At 36.9% G+C, this 23857-nt stretch overlaps 1 protein-coding gene across 5 annotated transcripts in view; it reads left to right on the top strand.

The window, feature by feature from the left end:
- stag2b (STAG2 cohesin complex component b) overlaps positions 1-23857 on the top strand; it is a 182015-nt gene that overhangs the window by 122959 nt on the left and 35199 nt on the right. For all 5 annotated transcript variants that reach the window (XM_072595302.1, XM_072595299.1, XM_072595301.1 and 2 more), the window contains 9 exons: positions 3442-3556; positions 4578-4695; positions 8401-8504; positions 10245-10337; positions 12908-12997; positions 15074-15277; positions 18008-18078; positions 21278-21365; positions 21494-21574. In XM_072595302.1, the coding sequence (XP_072451403.1) occupies positions 3442-3556; positions 4578-4695; positions 8401-8504; positions 10245-10337; positions 12908-12997; positions 15074-15277; positions 18008-18078; positions 21278-21365; positions 21494-21574 (964 nt within the window). The remainder of the gene's footprint in view (positions 1-3441; positions 3557-4577; positions 4696-8400; positions 8505-10244; positions 10338-12907; positions 12998-15073; positions 15278-18007; positions 18079-21277; positions 21366-21493; positions 21575-23857) is intronic.

Here is a 23857-nt window from a genome sequence, read left to right as displayed (position 1 = left end):
TGTCTTCTATTCCTCCAAGCAAAATAGATAACCTTGCACTTACCCAGGTTAAACGTCATCTACCAAGTTTTGGCCCTTTCACCTAAGTCTCTATTTCATAATTCTTCATTGCAACTTAGTGTTTTCTGCAAATTTGTCTATAGGACTTTCTATCCAAGTCATTTTATAGATCGTAAATAGTTGGGGACCAAGGACTGAACCCTGCTTTTGGGGCCTCACTAGTTATACCTCGCCAAACAAAAAAGATTCATTTATGCCGGCTGTTGTCTGTTGATTAACCAATCCTCTATCCAAGCTAATAAATTACTTGGAACCTCGTGCTCTTGGCTTGTATGTTAACCTTTTGTATGGCACCTTACCAAATGTCTTCAGGGGCTCCATCTATACCATGTCCATGGGATCCTTATTATCCATATTGCATGTTATATTTTTAAAGACCTCTAGCAAATTAGTCAAATATGATTTACCCTTTCTACAATCCATCAGAGTCAGTATGATTTGATTTTGATTTTCTAAATGCCCTATTTTACTTGGTGTTGTCTTCTAACAATTTCCCAATAACATGTTAAGTTAAATGGTCTGTAGTTTCCTACTTTTTGCCTGTCTCCCTCCCTTTTTGAATAAGGGCATTGTTAGCTTTTTTCCAATCCACTGAAATGTTGCTTACATCCAGTGAATTTGGAATATAACCAATGGATCCACTATCTCCGTTGCTACTTCCTTTTAAGACCTTAGGATTTGTCTGCCTTAAATTCCAACAATTTGCTCAGTATTTTTCCCTAGCGGTAGTGATTGTTCTGAGTTCCTCCCGTACCGTGACCTCTGCATTACCAGTATCTTGGGGATGGTTCTCGTGTCCTCCACTGTGAAAACCGAGGCAAAATATTGATTTAGTTACATCACCATTTTTGTGTTCTCCACTATTTATATCACAGTCTCATCCTCCAAGTGACCAACATTCACTTTACCTACTCTTTTCTCTTTTATATTTGCTTTTGCTATCTATATTTCACCCTCATTTCATAATTTACCTTCAGTCTTTTTGGGATTTTTTAGTGACCCTTTGATCTCTGCCACTGGTCTTTGCAATATGGTAAGCCTTAGTTTTTGTCTTTGTTACCTTCAACTTCCTTGCTCAGCCATGGATGTTTTCTCCCAATCTTATAAACTTCCTTTCTTTCTGAAATATGTTTTAGTTGAGAGCAATTGAGGTATGTCGTTAAAGATTTGCCACTACCCCATCAACTGTCCTCCCTTTTAGTTTACCTCCCAGTCCAGTTGGGCCAGATCTGTCCTCATGCCGAGGTAAATACCTTCATTTCTCTCCAGAGCTGTAGCAGTGAACCCAGATTCTCATCCTCCAACTGAATTTGAAATTCTAGCATGCTATGATCACTCTTTCCTGGAGGATCCTTTACTATGAGATAATTAATTAATTCCACCTCATTGCACAATACCAAATCCCAAATAAACTGCTGTCTGGCTGTTTCCCTCAAGTTTTGTTCCATCTTCATGTTTGATTTCACCTCTGTTGTTGGCTGTGGGGTCTGCAAAACGTGTCCAAGTAATGGTCAACTTAAGTGTTTTGGAAGTACATTTATGTCTGCCAACCTCGGGCTAGCTGCTTCTGTCTCTCGTTGTATGGCTACCATGTCCGGCAAAAAAGAAAGAAATGTCCTGCTCAGTTCAGTGCAATCAGTTTGGCTGTTGCTTGTATTACATGTAATTCATCCAAGCTTTGAGATATGGGTGTAAGATTTGAAAGTATGCGAGAGTGAGGATAAGTTTGAGAGGTTGAGATGAAACTGCTGAATGACCGACAATAATCCTGATTTATCGTGATTTTTGACTGGTTTGTGGTGAGTGTGTTTTGATCAACAGTTGGTGTCATATCCCACTAGAAGTGCATTCTTTGACTTGATCACTAGTAAACAGCCATTCTGGTTGCATTGCATCCAGGTTTGAGTTCTGACCTTAGCCTCCAAAGCCATTAGCTTCCCTTGTCTTTTGACTGTTTGATTTAGGGCTACCTTGCCCTCATTGGTGACAGGATGTCGGGGTAGTGGCATAGTGGTAATGCCACAAAATAAGGAATTCAAAGTTCCAGGGATCTTAGCTTCAAATCCCACCATGGCACCTGGTGGAATTTAACGTCAGTTAATGCAATTGGGAAGGCTAGTCTCCATATAATAGTTGCTGAATGTTATATCAACACAACTGGTTTATTATTGACCTTTTGGAATGAAATTTGCTATCCTTAACTGATCTGGCCTACATATGATTCCAGATTCAGAGCAATGTGGTTGATTCCTAAATACCCCTGAAATGATTTCAAGAACAATTTGGTATGGCCTCCAAATGCTGTCTTCACACAAGCATTCACATCCTACAAAAAGTCTCTTTTCTGTCAAGGTTTCCCATGTGGTACCTGTAAACCTTGAAGTCCACTCTCCCCATTCTTGTGCCTTTCAGCATTTCTTCCGAAGTGAGGTTCTTGAATGATTTCCATCATCTGATCCAGCTACAGTGTTTAATTTTTAAGAGATAGTGTAAGCCTTGTCATATGTACATTGCACATGCCTGCTTAGCACATTCTCTGTCCTCCAAAGCATGTGCATTTTTTCCCATTGGAAACTTCATAGCGTGCCCGATGTCCCCTTCATGCCACCCACCGAAAGAAATAAAACTTTTCTGTTGAAATGCTTTTCACGTTACAACCTCATTATTTGAATTAATGAGTAAACATAGCTGCTCCCCTAATTATGTGATGGTCACGCTCTCGATTTTTTTTTCAAATCTCCCAACCTGCTCCTGTGTTCCTTCTGCTACGACATTCCGGTCAACCTTTCTCTCAATTGTTCGGCTAAGTTAACATGTGCAATTTTAAGAGTCAGAAGTCCCAGTTGACACAACTGAGCTGCTCTGACCAATTGACAGAATTACTTGGGAGAAAATTGATGTTATCAGTTAAATTTTGTTAGCAAAGCTGCTGTTTATTTAAATAGATTCCTATGTAGTTAATTGTTAGTAATATTTGGCAAATTCTTGAAATATTCATCACTCAGTTAAAAACTTTTTAGCTATGGACCCGAAGACTATTGGGCTTTGTAGCATGCCTCAAATGGACAAGTTTTGTCAGTGGTCAATTGTGCACTCTGGGAGAAGATCCACAGAGATTGAAGCATTTTGTTTTTGTAAAGTATTTTTGGATATAATTAACCTCTGTTTCAGATGTCTAATTGGTAATTTTGGAGTAACGTTTTAGATGTAATGACATAACTGAAGAATTCTAATTCTGCTGTTCCCTCTATGATGAAGGATACTCGATGGCAAGAAGTTGGGAGATCTGGTCAAGTGCAACTAGTGATTGACGGAATTTAATTTGAAGCGAAATTCATCTTAAAAGTTTTTTTGATGTTGTAATATTGTTTTTTCTTTAAGACTTTTCAGTCAGAAAGACCCTGAATCTGATGAAGGGGCAGTAAAAAGAAAAGGAAGGCAAAGCCCAAATGCAAAGCTCATCAAAACACTGGTGTTTTTCTTCCTAGAGAGTGAGGTAGGCTGTCAATTATGCACATTACCACTAATTATGGTACATTAAGCAATAATACATTTCCTCAGTAATGGGTTTACTGATAGCTTTCCACAATAATTAGAATTTTACCGATCTCCATTCCTAAAATAATTTTTGTCATTTGTTGGGAACAATGTTCTTTGATCATTTATGAGATCCGAATCTTGTCTTGGATCTTCAATTTGGGAAAACAAAATTGTTAACCTTTGTTCAGTCTTTTACAGTAAATTGGTTCATTATATTTGCTGCTCTCCAGTTGGTCAAACAAGTGCCAGCTAGAAATGTTATCTCTGATTTTTCTTTCTTCTTCTTAAAGAGGGTGAAGACATAATCTCTCTCTCCTTCCAAACACTGCAATGGTAGTGTTTTTTTTCTTTTGATTGGTCATTGATATGAGTTTCTTGCAGTTTCATTTCAAGCATTGTATATTGCTGGGATCCTAAAAGACAGTGAACAAATTGCAGTTGGAGCAGCAGCAGGTTTTGTTTAGATTGTTGAATGTGGATGGTACAATAATTGGCACAGTGTGCTTTTATTTTGAATCGTTATGTCCAACTGAGCCTAAATATTGTCGATAAAAGCAAAAATACTGCAATGCTGTAATAACTCAGTAAGCCAGACAGTATCTGTGGAGAGAAAGAGTTGGCGTTTGATTTTGATACAACCTTTCATCAGAATTATTTTGAATTTTTGGTAGCTCATTTCATTCTAATATGCTGAAACTCTGATTCTGTCCATAGATACTGCCTGACTTCTGAGTGATTGCAACAGTTTTAGTTGTTCATGCAACATCGAATTTGCTTCAAACTTTCACTGCACAATTCAGAAAATGATTGCTTTTTAATACAAGTTAAATAAGGGAAGCAAGAAATAAATGTAGACTAATGTATGTTATCCAAGTTAATGCATTTGTTCACAAATCTTATGACTTTTTCCATGTTGAAATAATGTTGTGCTGAAATCTTTCAATTGATCTAAATAGTTCTTACTTTTCCATTGATAGCTGCACGAACATGCTGCTTATCTTGTGGATAGCATGTGGGATTGTGCAACCGATTTGCTCAAAGATTGGGAATGCATGGCTAGTCTCCTTTTGGACGAGCCACTAAATGGCGAAGAAGGTGAAGTATATTTAAGCAACATTCTATGACTGTTCATGCAAATATGTAAAAGCTTAGTCTGCAAAATTTTGAAAGAATTACATAAAATCATAGAATCCTTATAATGTGGAAACAGGCCATTCAGCCTAACAAGTCCACACCAACCCTCTGAAGAGTAACCCATCCAGACCCATACCCCTCCCCCCTTACTACTCCCCATTTATCCCTGACTAAAGCACCTAACCTACACATCCCTGAACACCATGGGCAATTCAGCATAGCCAATTCACCTAACCTGCACATCTTTGGATTGTGGAAGGAAACTGGAGCACCTGGAGGAAACCCACATGGACACTGGGAAAATGTGCACACTCCATACAGATAGTCACCTGAGGTTGGAATCGGCCCTAGCACTGTGAGGTAGCAGTGCTGACCACTGAGCCTATGTGGGGGGACAAAGTGAATGCTGCTTCATTGTTCAAAATAGCTTATTGATGTTTGAATGCAATCATGTGTGCTATAATGAAAAAAATGATAAACTCTCTTGGTATATCATCACATCATGTAAAGGAATTTTGAATTATATTGACCGAGAAGGCTGTATTTAACTATGATGATTTCATGAAGGATAGTGATGAAGCTGTAGCATGTGACCTTGGAATTCCCTGGATTAGAGACCAAGACTAAACTTGACCTGGCTAGACTTCTGCTGATTGTCAATCACTTGACTCCTGTTAGGGTCAACAGTTCATGTCTCCATCTGCCTAGGCAGTGTGTTACAATATGATTAAGCAGATTGATTAAAAACATTACTTGAGGGAAGTTGTTTTGCTGGTATATCCAAGCAGTTAGTTAATCAATTGCCGTTTAGCAACCAAGCACACACCTGAAGGTTATGCACTTGGTTAAGATGCGGTGAAACTTCCCTCAACCATGAAATTTCATTTAATAAGTAAGACATGAATGACTGAGAGGAGAATTGGAAACAGTGGGGAGCCTAAATTATGGATTTGAATATCTTGGACCTCCTACCGAAACTGTAACGTTATCACAAAATCCCTCCAGTGTCCAGAGGCGATTCATCCCATTGAGTCTGCACCAACCATCTGAAGAGCATCCCACCCCAGCTATCCCTGCATTTACCATAGCTAACTCACCGAGCCTGCACAACATTGGACACTATTGGGCAATCTAGTATGACAATCCTCCTAGCCTGCACATCGTTGGACTGTTGAAGGAAACCAGACCACTCAGTGGAAACCCATGTAGACATTAGACAAACGTACAAACTCCACATATAGGGTCTTTCAGCTGGAATTGAACCCAGGTCCTGGCATTGAGAGGCAGCAGTGGTAACTACTGAGTCACCATGCTGCCCACTTATTGAGTAGATTAAAATTTTAGTCTGTATAATCATCTTGCTGAGGTGTGTTAGAATAATTGGGGTGTTACATAATTGTTATATTCTCTGACGAGTCCACCAAATTTTCTATGATCCCAGACAAGATTGCTAAATTTGTGTTACAATCTGGTTAAGGATAAATAATTTCTTTTAAAGTTGACAAACTGTTGAGATCTGTGGTACTTAGGAGATATGTTTCCAAGATTCACAGTTTTGAACAACCAGAATAAACTTTAACTGTTCATTTTATTTTGCAGTCTCTTCACACTCAACATATACTGTATCATCTAAAATTAACTGAAGTAAATGTAAAAAGCTTTAACAGCAACTTTGATGGAACAGCAGTCCAGAATGATCCCATAGATTTCTAAGACTACCATATGGGTCATCAAATCTCATTAAAACTGTCTCATTCACAAAGGATATCGAATCTTAATTTCGAAAGCAAGCCCCTGAATTTTTTCAAGCACTGCTCGATAACTTGGATCATTTTGCTGACTGCTCACTTCCTTAAGTTAAAAATCACACAACACCAGGTTATAGTCCAACAGGTTTAATTGGAAGCACACTAGCTTTCGGAGCGTTGCTCCTTTTCAGGTGATAGTGGAGGGCTCAATCCTAAAACAGAATTTCTAGCCAAAATTTGCAGTGTGATATAACTGAAATAGCTTTGGTTTCACAAGTTACTTGAGCTTCTGACAAGCTTGAATTATTGATACAGTTCAAGGCAGGAACAATTGAATCTGGACCTTGCAATATCCACAGCTTACTGGCTTATGCATTGCAAATGGATGCAAACAACTGGATTTTATCATCTAGTCCTGTTCCCATTCCAGATGAGATTGGCAAATTTGTGTTACTATCTGGCTTGGTTCTAGTCTTTATTTGATTAAACACGGAACAAATTTGAGTTCCTGTGTACTGAGAGAACAGTGCAACAAGATTCATTGGTGGTGAACAAACAAGCTAAAATTTACTGTGCAAGGTTAGATCTGTGAAACAGTTTGCAATATGTTACAGCATGCTCTTGAATTCAGAATGTACATGAGGTAAATATGCATAATTAATTTTACTCAAACATCTTGAGTACATCAAATAGCAAACATGGTCAAGATGGTTTGCTAGCTTTGCTCAGCTGCCACTAGCACTGATGTTTTTCTGAGCTGTGCTATTTATCATTTACACAAAGCGAATGCTCCTGTTGGGCTACCTTCTCCTCTGTTCTCAGCTGCTCTGACCAGCCAGTTGCTCCCAGGAGTGCTACTGAGCACCGACTGTCTGGATAGCTCCCAATGCTTCTGAACCTTAACCCCAACTTTTGGCTTGATCTACTTTGAACGACAACTGCTCGGAGTCTGCTACAGTGACTCTTTCCAATTCAGATTCTCTTTCCCTGTTCCCACCCATTTATCTCCTCCTTGTAGGATTTCTATTCATGCCCTTCCTGATTTCCAGTCTCTCTCTCATGCTCGCATGACCCTGCAGGTGCATCCCTTTCTGCAATTGTCAACCGTGGCCTGTTCTGCTCTGTGGATGTGTCGAAACTCCCAGGGTATCTTGAGAATTGGAATTCTTAATATCTTCTGGTAATTTAGCAGTTTTTAACATTTCAGAAGTCTGGACAAATGATCCAGACATCAGTTCAAATTCCAGGTTGGCAGATATGGAAATTAATCTTTTATTTATTAAATAAGCTGTAAAAATAAAACTGGTGTTGGTGACCATTGAAATTCCCAGTCCGAGTTTCAACATCACATTACTATTTAATCTGTAATTCAAGTAAAAAAGACAATATCAGCTCAAATTTTGAAGGATTATTGCTCCCATGAATTGCCTTGATATTTTATTGAAGCTTGTTCACAGTAACATTCCTTCACATTTTAGCAATGGTACTACTTTTCTATGAAAATACTTCACACATTTAACCAATTTAATGGACATGTGATTTTAAATTTTGGTAGGCCTTAAATTAATTAAACATCAACTCTATTCTGGGTCATTTCTGGTTTGGTCAATTTTATCAGAAACTCTTGCATGCATTTACTTACAGGTGCTTGTACTTAAGGGTGTTTTGACTCTTTTTTTTGACCCTTGCTAAATACTGTTCATGTTCAGGAGACACAGAAGCAACATTGTCTCTAATGTATTTTCTACAGGCTTAACAGAGCTTTGTAAAGGACACTGGGAAGATTTATGTTGTTGAATAACTGTTGAAACAACATTCATCTAATGTTGCACATTGTTGAAAATAGTGTAAGAAATCAGTTGCTTTTCTTGCATCGTTCTTTGCAAATAAAGCTAACGATGCATTCTTTTCTTGTCAGTCCTGACTGATAGACAGGAGAGCGCACTTGTTGAAATTATGCTGTGCACAATCCGGCAAACAGTGGAGTGCCATCCCCCAGTTGGTAGAGGTTCAGGTAGAAAGGTATGACACTTATATTACCTTATCTAAGATGCTTACTCATTTCATTTTTCAATGTAGTACAGTTGAAGTACTTGTGCAGACTGCATAGTTTGTTTATTTAAGACTTCACATGGTTGGATATCGTTTTTGATTGCTCTTTCCTGCCTCCACTCTCAATCCCTCCAGTGAATCTCAACTATCAGACTACTTGTCAGACACCAGTACTGAGTGAAGAGAAGTTTCTCGCATTTTTTTACACTGGAAAGATTAAAGCTACTGTCTTCTTTACCTGCTGCAATCGAGCCTTCACACTTTCTGGCAACTACCTGACATTGCTTGCAATCTTGGTATCCTATTTGATTCAAGATGAACTTATCTCTGTTGGCTTATAAGATGGCTTATCTCTATTTCTATAGCATTGTCTGACTCAATCCTTGCCTCATCATCTGCTGAAGTCGCATCCATTCCCATTTTACCTCTAAACTTGACAATGGCAATGCACACAGGTCTGTCTTCCCACAGTTCACCCTCTGTAAAATTAAGATAATCTAAGACTGTGCTGCGCATATCCAAACTCTCACCGATGTTCTGTTCACCTATCACCCTTGTCTTCAGTAACCTACATTGACACCTGGTTAAGCTGCTCTTCAGTTTCAAAATTCCCACCCTTAATTTCAAATTATTGTGTGATCTTACATTTCCTTATCTCCTCTAGCCCTGCAAATCCTTTCCAATTCTGTCCTCTTTGCCTGTGTCTCTTTCCTTCTCACGCACCACACGTTTTTCTTTGACAAAGAAAATCCTAATATCTCCTTATAGTTTGGTGTTGAGATATGAATGGTAATTTTCCTGTTAAGAGCCATAGTGCATCTTGGTTCTCTTAAAAGTTTCATGTAAGTATTAGTTGTTATTTGTTCTTCAAACTTTTAATGTAAATTAAGCTTTTTCTTTTGTTTTATATGGATAAGGGAATTTGTTAATCAATTAGTATAGTGTTTATTGTACTTTACGGAATATTTTGATTTTTTTCTCCCTTGCTGAATGCTGTTTAGTATTTTGCAGGCAAACAAGCACATTGTTCATTTATCTTAATTCTGAAGTGATTTTGCACTGAACAAAGGTTTAACAAAGTGTGAAAACCTTAGATCCTGTAAAATGCTCAAGCAAGTATTTCTGGAGTAAGGAATTTTTCTGTGCATGTATAATAGATATGTGACAAATAGTTGCAAAGAAGAGGGTTTCAGTCTGCGGTGAGAAATTAACAGAAATGCATTTTTGTTTCCAACCAATATTTGTATAGATTAGATTAGATTACTTACAGTGTGGAAACAGGCCCTTCGGCCCAACAAGTCCACACCGCCCTGCCGAAGCGTAACCCACCCATACCCCTACATCTACCCCTTACCTAACACTACGGGCAATTTAGCATGGCCAATTCATCTGACCTGCACATCTTTGGACTGTGGGAGGAAACCGGAGCACCCGGAGGAAACCCACGCAGACACGGGGAGAACGTGCAAACTCCACACAGTCAGTCGCCTGAGGCGGGAATTGAACCCGGGTCTCTGGCGCTGTGAGGCAGCAGTGCTAACCACTGTGCCACCGTGCCGCCCATTTTTTACCATTTTTACCTTCTACCATTTTTTATACGTTTTTAAGGATTTGTAGCTTTGAGGAAAGACAGGGAAAGTAGAAGAGAGGTGCCGTTAAAGTAAGAATGTGTTTATTGCACAGTTGATGGTCTGCATTTTGCAATGACAGGTATTGACTGCAAAAGAGAAAAAAACACAGTTGGATGATCGGACCAGAATTACGGAACAGTTTTCAGCTGTCCTTCCACAGCTCTTAGCAAAGGTACTTTTAATTTTAATGTGTTTCATAGCCTTTAGTGCAGTAGAATATCTCTGGAAATAAGCATGTTTTCTTGTAATGCAGTATACAAGAGCCACATGTAGTCCAGCTTTAATACCCCCGTAACGACCCCTATCTATTTGACAAATGCGAAGATTTTTTTCACTGTAGCAGAGCCAATCAAAATTTCACAAAGTGCGTGCAAATTGGTGGTTTTCTTTTTCAACTGTTATTCTCTTCAACACACCACACTTGCTATAGAAGACCAAGAAAAATGGATCATGTTTATCTTTAAAATGACAATCTAGCCACTGGATGAATGAAGATTTTGAGGTCCAAGCCCAGAAATGAATAAAAGCTGTTGGATGGAAATAGTAAGAAAATTGATGCTAGCAGATGTTTTTCTGTATGTTGTAAGTGTTAAAATACAAAGTGATGTTTGTGATATTATAGCTGTTCAATTTGTGGTTTGATCCATTTTGGAGTACTCCATTTAGTTCTTGGCCCTGTAATACAGGCAGGCAATGGTAACGTAGTGCAACAAAGATTCACCAGGATTATGCTCGATTTGAAAAGATTGGAATATAGGGGCATAATACATAATTCCTTAGGTGTACAAGATTAAGGGATTATCTATTTGAGGTTTGAAATGATAAAAGGATTTGCTAGAGCAGTTAGGGAGAAACTTCCTCTTATGGGAGAGTACAGAACAAGGGGGCATAATCTTCAAATAGTAACTTTATTTCACGTAAGCTATTGGGATTCTGCAAGCCTTTTGCCCCAAAAAATCATTTGAAGCTAAGTCAGTTCAAAATTTCTCAACTGACATTGATCAACTTTGCTGAGGCCAAAATTACAGAGGGTTATAGTATCATGGTGAGTACATGGATCATGATCAATCATGAAATTGGCAGAATAGGTTTGAGATGCTGAATGACCTACAACCATACCAATAAAAAGGGCAGGAAAATTGAATTCAAGTTAATAGTTGTAGTTATTACCATTGGCTGGATGGCTGAACGATTGCCTTCTATCTCTAATTTTTGTGATGTTTGTAAATTGACAGACAAAATTGACTCTCAGATTTATCAATTCACAAATTTTCAAGCAAGAATGGCAGAATGAAATGGACCCAAAAGCTTAAAAGTATTAAACGAAATTCCTGAGATGGCAGCACTGACTTATGAAGAGAAACTGGGTCAGCTCGGTCTGTATTCACTGAAGTTTTGAAGAACGAACAGGGACCTCATTAAAAAAAATTGAACAGGACTGTATAGGGTAAATGCAGGAAGGATGTTCCCAATGTCCGGGGATGACAATTTGAGGATACAGATAGGTTATTTAGAACTGAGATGAGAAATGTCTTTATCCATAGGGTGGTGAGTCTGTAAAGTTCTCTCTCTCAAAGCTGTAGCTGCCCAAAACAGAATGTTTTCAAGACTGAGTTAAACATAGTTCTTAGGGCTAAATGGATCAAAGGATATGGAAAGAAAGTGAGTTGGATGATCAATCATGATCATACTGAATGGTAAGGTAGGCTCGAAGGGCTGAATGGCCTATTCCTTCCATTTTCTATGTTTCTATTAGTCTAAGTAGTTTTTCTGTGCTGTGTACTATGCTGCTGCTAGAAGTGTAGAAGTGAAAAGTTGGATCCTTCTGTCCTCCTTTCGACATGGTAAGAAATGCACATGAATCTTGGGGTGATTGATGCTTCAGTTTTTCTTCCAGTGGAGAAATGTCTTTGGTTTGCCGTCTGCATTTTTTGCATTAGATTTACGGCATAATAAAAAATTAGTGAATTGATTTTATTTTTTGAATGCTATTTGCATTTCGAGGCTCAAGTTGTGGCCTTTTTTCATTTATATAGCATGTTAATCTGGATCTTGCACTTTTGTCCTCAAGCCGTTCTTCACAAAAAACAGAATCACTGTTTCTTATACAGTCACCAGCAACATTATTCATAGTGTTCTCTGGCCCAAACAATTCCTTCTGAAGAGAGGAAATTCTGAGTACTGAGTAAATTGTACGAAAAGAAGGAAATAAAGAACTTGCATTTATGTAGAGTGTTTCACAATCTCAAAATACCCCAAAATGCTTCATGGGCAATTAATTACTTTTGCAATGTAGTCATTATTGTAATTTAGAGAATTACAGCAAGGTCCCATAATACAATTCGTAATGACAGTTGAAGGATAAATGTTGGGTAGTGTACAGGATAACTCCCCACCCTGTGTTTGAATAGTGCAGTAGGATTTCTGTCGTGAGCAGGCAGATGGGAATTAGATTTCTTGATTTATCAGGTAACATCTTGGAAGGACAGTTTTTTTTGGTGTTGTACTGAATTATCAGTTAAGATTGTGTACTCAAGTCTTAAAAGAGAATTCACATCCTTCTGTCTCAAGGTGAGAATGCTGTCATTGAACCAACACTTGACATCCTGAGTAAAGGATCAAATGCTGTAATGCTTTATATTCAACTTTATTTTGTTGAACATTAGTTGAATTATTTATTTAGATATGAATATTTATTGTTTACTGTGTTTAATCTTCCCCCCTTCCCCATTTTCAATACAGTATGCAGTTGACGCAGAGAAAGTGACGAACCTTTTACAGTTACCACTGTTTTTTGATTTAGAGATCTATACAACTGGTCGACTAGAAAAGGTGAAAGAACAGTTATTTTATATTCTAGTGTTCTTGTATCACTGTTTAGATTTTGTGAAGTTCAAATTGAACTTAATTTCATAAAGTTTAATATAAAACAGGAATTAATTGTATATTCTATACTGTCTTTTGAAAGAAAACAGTTGAATTTTGTGGCCTCACGGAAATAGGCATTTTAATACTACAACAATGATGGGGTAATCAAAAATCACTGAGTTATGAATCTGAAATACAACTTGAAGTGCTGGAAATACAGGCTACCGTATATGCTAGTGTAAAAGCTGACCCAATGAATTTTGGTCTCAAAAAAAATCTTCTATACTTTGCATAAAAGTCAACCATAAGTTATCAAAGCAGTTTTGTTATTAATTATTTGTGATTATTATAGTTCATGAATTTCAAGGCAAGGGTATGAACCTTTAGATTTTCCGTCTTGCAAATTCCAGCAACAACCTCTTAACCAATTAATGAGACTAATTATGTGCCCCATCAGGGGAAAGGTCGTGTTATTTCCTGCATAACTATCCGACTTTACACTCTCCAAATTGAAGAAAGGTGGTATTCCAGAGTTAAAGGCTAGTGTCAGCTGGTGCACAAGATTCATGAAAAGGTATGCTGTAGCTCTCCGTCAGAAAATGAGAATTTCACAATTTCTGCATCTGAGGTTTATGATCAAATCATCAATGCTACTGACTTGCCAATTAACATCGAGAAGATTCCGTATAAATTGGACTCCTGCGTGGAAAATTCTTACGAATAAGGCTGATGAACTGTGATATGCCAGATAACAAGCCTGTTACTTATGTTGAAAGTCTGCCTTGTAAGGGCCAGAAGAAAACATGATTCACAGTGATTCCATCTTGCATCTCACATGGAACGAAGTTAAAACCTATGGTGGTATTCAAGTGCATATTCTTTTTGAAGATAAATTTTAGACAGGCCTGTCGTTGAAAAAGGAGTGGGGAAAAAAAGAGGAGTGGGGTGTGTCAGCAAAGTGTGGAATTTGAGATTGGAAGGACTACACAAAAGAAAATATTTGCCCGTCTGCAAGATGTTTATATCCCGTCGTGTCAGCAGTGTAGTTCATGATGTGAGATCAACCAGTCATGGTGGTTATTGCTGACAATGTACATGCCTTGGAGTTTTCAAAATTAAATAAACCCCTCAAAAAAGTATCTGATGTCATCCAGCGGGATGCTGAAAATCGAAAAACATGTTCACTAAAGACAAGTATGAGTACTATCATAAGCACTACTGCTAATGGGTCATATACAGGTGGAAATAACTCTATTCCAATGTTTTTTTTAAGAATTGCAAGATTGAAAGTGCTTGACCATACCAAGGACAATTACTAATAATGAAGGATGATGTTAAATTTTGTGACATGACTGATTATGGTGAGGAAGACTAGGACCAGATTTCACTGAAGTGATACAGTTATATAGCATATATGTATATTGTGTCTCATGTTATAAAATAAAGAAATGATCATGTTAATATAAATTCTTTTGTTTATTTGTACTTTATTCCATTGCAGCAGTCTTTTCTGGACCTAAATGAAACACATTAGTCCCTAAGAAACATTAACTGTATGGAAATAACTTTTACACAAGTGTATATGGTGGTTCAACAGCGCTTACAAAGCAAAAAGATAGGCTTATGTTTTGTTGCAGGCCTGTTAATCCTTCAATTAAGATAAAGAAGTTAGACTTATGTGTGTTTTTGGTTGATAGAATTGTATATTTCCAGAATTTTATGTTTCCTTATTTGATTACAGCATTAATATTTTTTGTCAGTATTAAGTCCTTTCAATGCATAATGATAGTATTAATAAAATAGTTTCAATCTTTGTCCTTATCTTAGCTTACGACTTCATACCATCCCAATTAATTTGCTCTCCCATGGGAAGAAACACAAGTTTATTGGAATAAGTTTAAAATAAAATCAAAGTCTCATACATTCAGCGTAGATACTCTTTCACTGTTATTAAATAGTAATTTCTGCCAACTTGTCTGAAGCAAAACTTGGGTTTTAGTCATCATGCTAATATAAATTGTTTTATCACTTTTGTTCAAGCACTTGGACGCATTGTTGAGGCAACTGAAAAATATTGTAGAAAAGCATGTGGACACTGATGTCTTAGAAGCTTGTTCTAAAACTTACCATGCCCTCTGCAATGATGAATACACAATATTCAACAGAGTGGATATCTCAAGAAGCCAGCTAATTGATGAATTGGTAGATAAATTCAGTCATATGCTTGAAGACTTCTTACAAGAGGTTTGTATCTGAAAGATTATTCAGAAATCCATTTGGTTCTGTGATTCCTTAAGTTGTCAGTTAATAAAATGGTTTAATACAGTCGTTGTTTTGCTAGTTAAGTAAGTTTACAGTCAAATGTAATAGAAATTGTTTTAGTACACTTTATTATTAATGTTAAGTCAATTGGCGTGTAAAATTTGTCGCAAATAATTGCAGAATTGAAGCTTATTTTGTTTATTCAGATTGAGTTAATTTTGAAAATGGGAATTTAGTTTGAGGATAGCAATGTAAATTCTTTGAAACCTTAAATTAATTTCAATTTATTGTAAATTAACTTTTGAAGTGATTTCAGTAATCGTTTCTGTAACATTAAAGACGGGATGTTTTTACTATAGTTCTTAAATACAACTTTGCAGGGATACATTTTACTTCTAGCAAATTTTAAGCATATTCAATTACATTTCCCTGAATGGGAAAATCATTTATTCCATGTTTAACCTCCTGTTGTCCTTAACATCCTTCGAAAATTTCAGACCAAAATAGTCTCATATAAATTATTACTAATTTGTGTATTCTTACTCAATAATTAAATTGTTATTGAAAGAATGCCTTCTGCATTTATGAAGGGAGGCACACAATGCTTTACATTATTATCCTTTACAGATTAATTGAAAGACTAACCATAAAATGAGTTTAAAAATGAGTTGCTGGAAAAGCGCAGCAGGTCAGGCAGCATCAAAGGAACAGGACAATCAACGTTTCGGGCATAAGCCCTTCTTCAGGAATCATTCCTGAAGAAAGGCTTATGCCCGAAACATTGATTTTCCTGTTCCTTTGCTGCCTGACCTGCGCTTTTCCAGCAACACATTTTTAAGCTCTAATCTCCAGCATCTGCAGTCCTCAGTTTCTCCCATAAAATGAGGAGTGATTGCTTACCTCTGAGAATTTGCAATTACAAAATAAAATGAATTACTTAGGCAGATAATTTTACATTACAAAACTTGAAAAATGAATAAACCAAAACCAGCTGGAAAAACAGTGGTATATTCATGGTGCATACTGCCACTATGTGTAAATCAGTCAGCAAGTTCAGGAAAAAGAGACTCTGCAAATTATGGATTTACATACCTTGCTGATTCAGATGCATCTTGCTGTTGTTCATCTTGCAAAAACTGTGGTTCGCAGACAACCTTCTGGAAATTTTGTAACTTTTTAAATTTGTATTTTCATTTCCCATTAAATTTGCAGCAGAAAGTTTAGGGTTTGAAAGTAATAAAATAATTACTCATTTAACAATGGGCATTCCATTAACAATTACACAATCTACAGCTTCAGCCCAAAAACTGAACAGTGTAAAGTATGTTGTGCATTCTTCTGAGAGGTTTTTAATTATTATATGCTTAGTTCTTTCATTCTGATCACTCAAAACACATCCTTCTTCATCCACTCTTTCTTTTGTTCCTATTTTTGCAATGGCTTAACTTAGCAAAATCATTCACTCTAATTCACCTTGTTTTCCAAATTCTATATTTCGTATCCTTTAAGTCTCACAAAGAGGGAAACTATTGGCCCCGTCAGCCACTGAAGATCCAATTGTCCCATTGTGCTCACGTTTTTCTCGATCTGTAAAGGGTAGAATGCTACTGAGCTGAAGGATACAGAGAAAAGTAGTCCATTGGCATATGCCCATAAATGCTATATTCCAGCAAAAATTTGGCCATAATGCTTTGCCGTGTATTTTGAAATTTCTTCAGTCTTTAGTAGTTCACAGCCATCTTTAGCATATGTTATTAAGTACTTCTGAGCTGTTGATGAGCTAATATTTGTTGCACTTCGTGATATATTCAAATCAATCATTTAAGGAAAATATTTGTTTTCATTCAGTCTAATGCTTGAGAAATTTTCACATTCTTGAAAACTTTAGAGAGTTATTAGCAGCTTTCAGGATGAAGCTAGTAAGGTTACAGTGAAAGTTTCTGTACTTTTTTGTTAACGTTTGATAAATGTAATACTTAATTATCCTATCAACTTCTTGAAAAAATTTATTTGTTTTCTCTACTTAACATTATTTTAAGAAACATAAACTTCAGAAATGTTTCAGCTGCGTTAGCCATTTATGGAAAGAAAGCTTTGATTGTGGATGTCTTAGCCAGGTGCAATCCTTTAATGACCAAGAGGCAACAGGTGCAATTTTTAGCTGGCATTGTTTGGTGATCACATACCAACAGTGACAGTGATTCCACATTTCAGTAGAGTTTAGTGTTTATGACTGGGAGTATTCAGTTGTTTTCTATATGTATTTACAAATGATCTTTTCTGTTTAAAACAAACTGACACTGAGGAAACTCTGCCAAGTGGTCATGTGTTTCCCCCAATATGAAATGTTAACTAACCTTTGCAGAAACGCTCAGTAAAATTTGAATTTTAGCATAGTATGATTTTTCTTCTAACTTTACACAATAACACTGAATCTTCAATGTATCTTGCAATACACATCCATATTTTAAGTACTCGGAGAACAAAAATATTCTTGGTGGAGGTGTAGCTGTGCCAATATTTCGGTGTAAGAATAACATATAAAAACACAATTTTGAGTGAATTGATAAGTTTTTTTTTAAACTAGGTTATCAATTAATACAATAAGTCTATATATTTACTCATGCTAGTATGTTGGTAAGGGAGTTGAGAATACCTAAAACAATTTGCTCTTATTTAGAACACGTGTAACTAATTTTGATACTGGAACAGGATGAAGAACTTGATGAGGATGATGCTTACCAGGTCCTGAGCACATTGAAAAGGATCACTGCTTTCCACAAGTAAGGACAGTTCGTCATTGTGTATGTTTCTGTGTGTGCCATTGAGGATTTATATATTTTCTTGTTATGATTAAACTGGGAAATGCACCTTGTTTAAGGTTAGGAACATGATATAAAGTCAAAACAGAATGTTGGTGTGCTTACTTAGAAGTTAAGATTAGATTAGATTCCCTACAGTGTGGAAACAGGCCCTTGGCTCAACAAGTCCACACCAACCTTCTGAAGAGTAACCCACCCAGACCCATTCCCCTACCTTACCCCTGACGAATGCACCTAACACTACGGGCAGCTTAGCACAGCCAATTCACCTGTCCTGCATATTTTTGGACTGTGGGAGGAAACCGGAGCATCTGGAAGAAACCCATGCAGACACTGGGAGAATGTGCAAACTCGACACAGACAGTCACCTGAGGCAGGATCGACCCAGGTCCCTGGTGCTCTGAGGCAGCAGTGCTAACCACTGAGCCACCATGCCACCCAAAGACTGTTATCTTCCTATCTGAGCTCAATCCATATGGCCTCATTTAATGTTTCACTCAGTACATCATTCCTCCTTGGAGCTGTGATTGAATCTTTAATCAATAATGCTATGCCCCTCCCTTCTGTCCACTACTTTACCCTGCCTGAAAATGTAATATCCAGACATATTAAACTGTCATCCTGCCCCTCTTTAAGCTAGGTTTTCATTATAGTGATGATATTTCAGACCTGGATTTATCTAGGGAGTGCCACCTGACGCATTTCAGTAAGCCTGCTATGGTGTTACCCATCAACTTGTGCCACCAAAGATTTAATTTACTCCTTGTGTCTTACCTGTGATTTAGATTTCCTGTATCAGGGCTGCTTTAGTCTTCAGCCAGGTGTGGGTGGTGCTGTACGTAGTCAGACCAGCCTCACTGAACTGATTTCCTTCAGTGTTTCTAGTGTTGAGGCTGTCTGTGAAGTGTCTGATGTGTTCCAGGGCTGAGAGACTACCCTTAGTTTGAAGTCTCATATCCACTTGTTTATAACTTGAAAAAGAAATAAATTGGTTTCTCAATGTTTAAACAAACAAAAGTAAGTAATAACACTTCAATCATAGTATTTCAAATTTTTTGCAGTAACAGAACTAAGCAAGCTGTTTGTTGTAGTTGAGTGTGGTGCTGGAAAAGCACAGTAGGTCAGGCAGTATCTGAGGAGTAGGAGAATCAACGTTTCGGGCATAAGTCCTTTATCAGGAGTGAGCAGTCCTCACTTTCTCTAAGCTGTTTGCTATAATGTGTCTATTAATAAATAGTGTTTCGAAGAAAAATAATTCTTCCCTTGATATATTGTGGAACACGGATACTCCTTCAGTACATTGAGAGATGGGTTAGATTCTTATCCACAATATCCAACTGCAGATCTGTTGATGAAACAATAGAGCTCATTTTAATCTGATACACTGGGTAAGGCCAATCTTATTCCTGCCTCAACAACCGCACTTTGGATCAAGTCAATTTCACGCCAAGGGGTTAGGTTAAAATTACTCCACAATATTTGAAAACTAATTTCCCTATACAACCTGAAATTTTGAGATTGAGTTAAAATAAGTTTGAGTCCATTAAATTCCAAGTATTTATTTGCCTTTAATTGAATGATCTATCAGTTGAATTGGAGATGTTAAGGAAGACATATGTTTAAAAAGAGAGAGTAAACACCTTATTTAAGTGCTTGTATTTGTTAGAAGGAACAGAATGTAAGTTAACTTGGCTGATTCAGCATTTTGTGTTTGGACTGTTTTTCATTTGTTGCTGGTGCAGTTCAGTACCTTTTTGGTTTGTTGAAACGTCTTTTTCCAATAATCTAATAATGATAGAACCATTGCACATTTTAATACATGACCAGTCAATCGGACTTTATGAGCAGTTCATGATCTAACTTATTTTTAAGAATACATCTGTGCTTTTTTCTTAATATTTAAAATGAATCTCAATTCAGTTATATTTGGGACCTGTATATTGTTTTGCTTTGCAGAGCATTTCTGAAGTTTGGTCCATTCTCCATAACATTTCAAATAATACAATTTTGTGTTAAATTTTGTAATAAGATTTACAAAGAGTTCTAAATTAAACATTGTAATAATTAACCGATTATCTAAAAATTATTATAAACATTTGGCCAGCATTTTTTTTTTTGATAACCTTCTAAAGTTTAATCCAAGTATCAAAAAGTGTTTGCCTTTTCTCAAAGATTATGCTGCTCGAGCCAGATTCACTTTTTGAACGAATTGTAGACTGATTCAGATGAAGATTTGCAAAAATAAAACTGATTAATTGGCTATGGATTTCGACCAAGGTTAAGATCAGGTGTTTTGGTTGTATACCTGGTGCTCTTCTGTTGCTTATGCGTTAGAGAATGGTGCTTAGAATCCATTGGACACTGTTGTCCGTACTTGTCATGAAATTAGACACTGGTCTTTGGATATAATACTGCCTTTTTACAGCTCCTAGTATACATGAAAATTGCAGTAGTAGTTGATATGAAGGCATAGTCCTATGATCATAAACTTATTCGATCCATGTTGTAAGATCATCCTTAATCATGGAATGTAGACTCTGCATGTTAAACTCTCGTTGGTTCCTGTATATCCATTTTCTTCTGCCAGTCTCATTCATGTTTTCCAAGTGCTATTTCTGTCTTTTTTTGATGATTCATAAAACGCAGCGTACTAAAGTCATTGGATCCAAACTGGGGGTCAAACCCCAAAGTCCAAAGGCTCTAATATAAAACATTGCAGGTGGTTTAAATAGTCAGCAGCTTGCATATCTGCAGTGCTACTAATTGGAAGATCTAAGTCGGTGTTTCCTCTCTGGGGAAGAGCATAATTAGAGATCATCAGTATGAGAGAGCCTCAATTTAATGAGTAAGGATACCAGAAGGAAGAGTTGAGAGAATTAGAAACTGCTAGCACAGAAATTAGTTGAAGGAAATAGTATAAATGCTTTGATGCTGGACAAGTATGGGAAAGAAGGAAGGAAAGAACAGAGAGCCACTATGGTAGATTTTGGTGAGGAAAGGACAGAGGAAGCTTAAGTGGTCTGTAAATAATGGCATGGAGTGGGTGGACCAAATGGTCAGTTTCTGTGCCTTGTGGGATTTATAAAATCTAATGCATTTGCTGTTACAGACATCTTGGTGAGTTTTGGTTATAAGCTTCAAACTTCATTTGTTTTTCCAGTGCCCACGACCTTACAAGATGGGACTTATTTGGCAGCAATTACAAACTGCTGAAGATTGGTATTGAAAATGGAGATATGCCAGAACAGGTAATAATTTGATTTTAAAACTCCAGCATTGACTTTGTTGAGCTTTCTTTTATGTTGTATTTTATTTTTTAAGTTATAGCATATATTTAGAAAGTATTATTTTGAAATATTGTATACTTGCTTTTTAGATTGTCATTCATGCACTACAGTGCACTCACTATGTAATCCTTTGGAACCTAGCCACCGTTTCTGAAGGCAGTTCAACAAAGGTATGTAAAAAGAGTGGAAATTAATTTGTCTCACATTTGGAAATACATTAAAACCTCATAGAAGATAGTGCTATGCATTAAAATTGTTTAAGAATAACGATTTACCCTGAAATTTCAATAGAGCGATAAGGAAACAATTGGTTAGATTGCCTAAGAGCAATAGGAGAAGTTGGTTTGAGCTCAGAACTGTTGGATATCTCCCTGTTTAAATAGTGGTTTGATTCCTCATGGACAGTTGTCTCAAAGAATGTTCAGTTGGACCATCTGAAGATTTTGGAGGTACTGTATTCCCAAGCTGCTACTGACCATCTATTTGAATTAGTTATTTTCTGATCGAGCATAATCTGCATAGACTTGAAGAAGGCCTCAATACCATGAAAACAAAATGCTGGAAGTGTAGGACGGCAGCATCTGTGAAGAATGAAACAATTAACATTTCAGACTGATGATATTTTACAAGAGCAAGGTGAAAATTGAAGATAGTATCTCTTACTTTTATCCAATTCTTATGAAAGGTCATTAAACTGAAATGTAGCTGTCTCTTCACAGATTTCTGACTTGCTGAGTATTTAAAGCATTTTCTGTTTTCAGAGTTTCTGTTTTTGTCCCGATAAGGTTCACAGTTCAGGCAATGAGTCTCTCAGACTGTTGGTGAACTTAAAACTTTTGACCAGATTTCCCATCAGGGGAATTTTTAGTAAATTGCCTCCTCTTCAGGCTTTGTAAGCTCCCATTTGAGTCTGATGGTATTCTCATTGTTTAGATGGAAATCACAGCGGGTACATCTGATGCACTCAAAAAGCCCTGGGATGTAGAATTGCCTGTATCCTTGCTTTAGGTTACACATTATCACATTCTCCTTGTGTTCTGTTGGAGCAGTAACCCTGGAATTTCAGACTCGTTTCAAAAATTGTTGACCACTTATTTTCATGTTAAGGTTGAATTTCTGAAGATATTATGATATGTAACTGTTTAAAGAGCTTTAACTTTATTTAGGAGTAGTACCCACTTGTAGCCACTCACAAATTTAACAGATGTTTTAATTACAAAGAAGAATCAGATCTTTAAATTGTAGTGCAGAATTTAACAAAGAAACTTGTAATTATGGAGTCAATGCTTATCAAAGACCCAAACTATATAGAGTTGTGACCAGACCACATGTGGAGCTCCTTGTTTTGTCCTAACCATAAAAGTACAAGCGAGCAATTCAAGGCTTGGAGGTAGGTAACATTACAATGTCACTTCACAACATGACAGAAATGAATTACATAAAAAAATACTTTGAGAGGTATCCAGTTGATAGTGGTTGCCAAAGGTTAAAGAAAAGTTAAGTTGTGAAAATAAGCTTGTAAGAAAGAATAAGACCAAAAGACAACAGTTCATACTGGACAAATATAAGATTGAAATTGGCAAGTTCTTCTTGATATGTTGAACAATATAATATGTTGACGTGATTATTGGATTCAGTGGGTTTTTTTCTAAAACAATGTATAAAGTGAAGAAGATTGTAACTTGGGACAGATCCAATGGCCTCTGAAGTTTTTTCACTATAATTGTGTCCCTGAGGTGACATGCTTAACGTACTCCCTTTGGTAATATCAGTGCAGTATCTTTCCCTTGTCACTCCATTCTGTAAATGAATGAAACACTTTTAATCTTGATGAAATGTTGGTAATGTTGTAAAATGCAGGGCAGTACTACGATATACTAAAGAATTGTCAGCATGCAGCTCGGAAGATATATTTGAAGCTTGCCACATTATAGAGGGTATTTCACCCATGTGGTGGTAAGGGTCTGGAATACACTGTTAGTTGAAACAGCAAACTTTACAATCTTTAAGAAGTATTTGGATGAACACTTGAAATGTCATAACATTCAAGGCTATGATCAAATCGATTGGTCCTTGCCAGCGTAAATCAGAAGTTGGCTATAAGATCGGAAACAGAGGGTAGATATAAATGGTCATTTCTCAGATCGCAGATGTGTTGGAAGTGGTGTTCCCCAGGGTTTCATGTTGGGACCCTTGCTTTTTCAGATTTATATAAATGTTTTGGAGACGAGTGTTGAGGGCAAAATCTCTAAACTTGCAGATGTTATGAAGCTTGGAAGAATAGTGAATTGTGAGGATGATGCTGAGCGACTTTGGAGGCACATTGATAATTTAGCTAAATTGACAGGCACCTGGTAGATGAATTTCAATTCACAGAAATGTGAGATAATGCATTTTGACAGAAGAAACACGGAGAGACAATACAGACTCAATGGTACAAGTTTGAGGGGAGT

Source organism: Chiloscyllium punctatum, chromosome 25 (genome assembly GCF_047496795.1).
Source record: "Chiloscyllium punctatum isolate Juve2018m chromosome 25, sChiPun1.3, whole genome shotgun sequence".
Lineage (NCBI taxonomy): Eukaryota > Metazoa > Chordata > Chondrichthyes > Orectolobiformes > Hemiscylliidae > Chiloscyllium > Chiloscyllium punctatum.
This window is presented reverse-complemented; position numbering and strand designations above follow the sequence as displayed.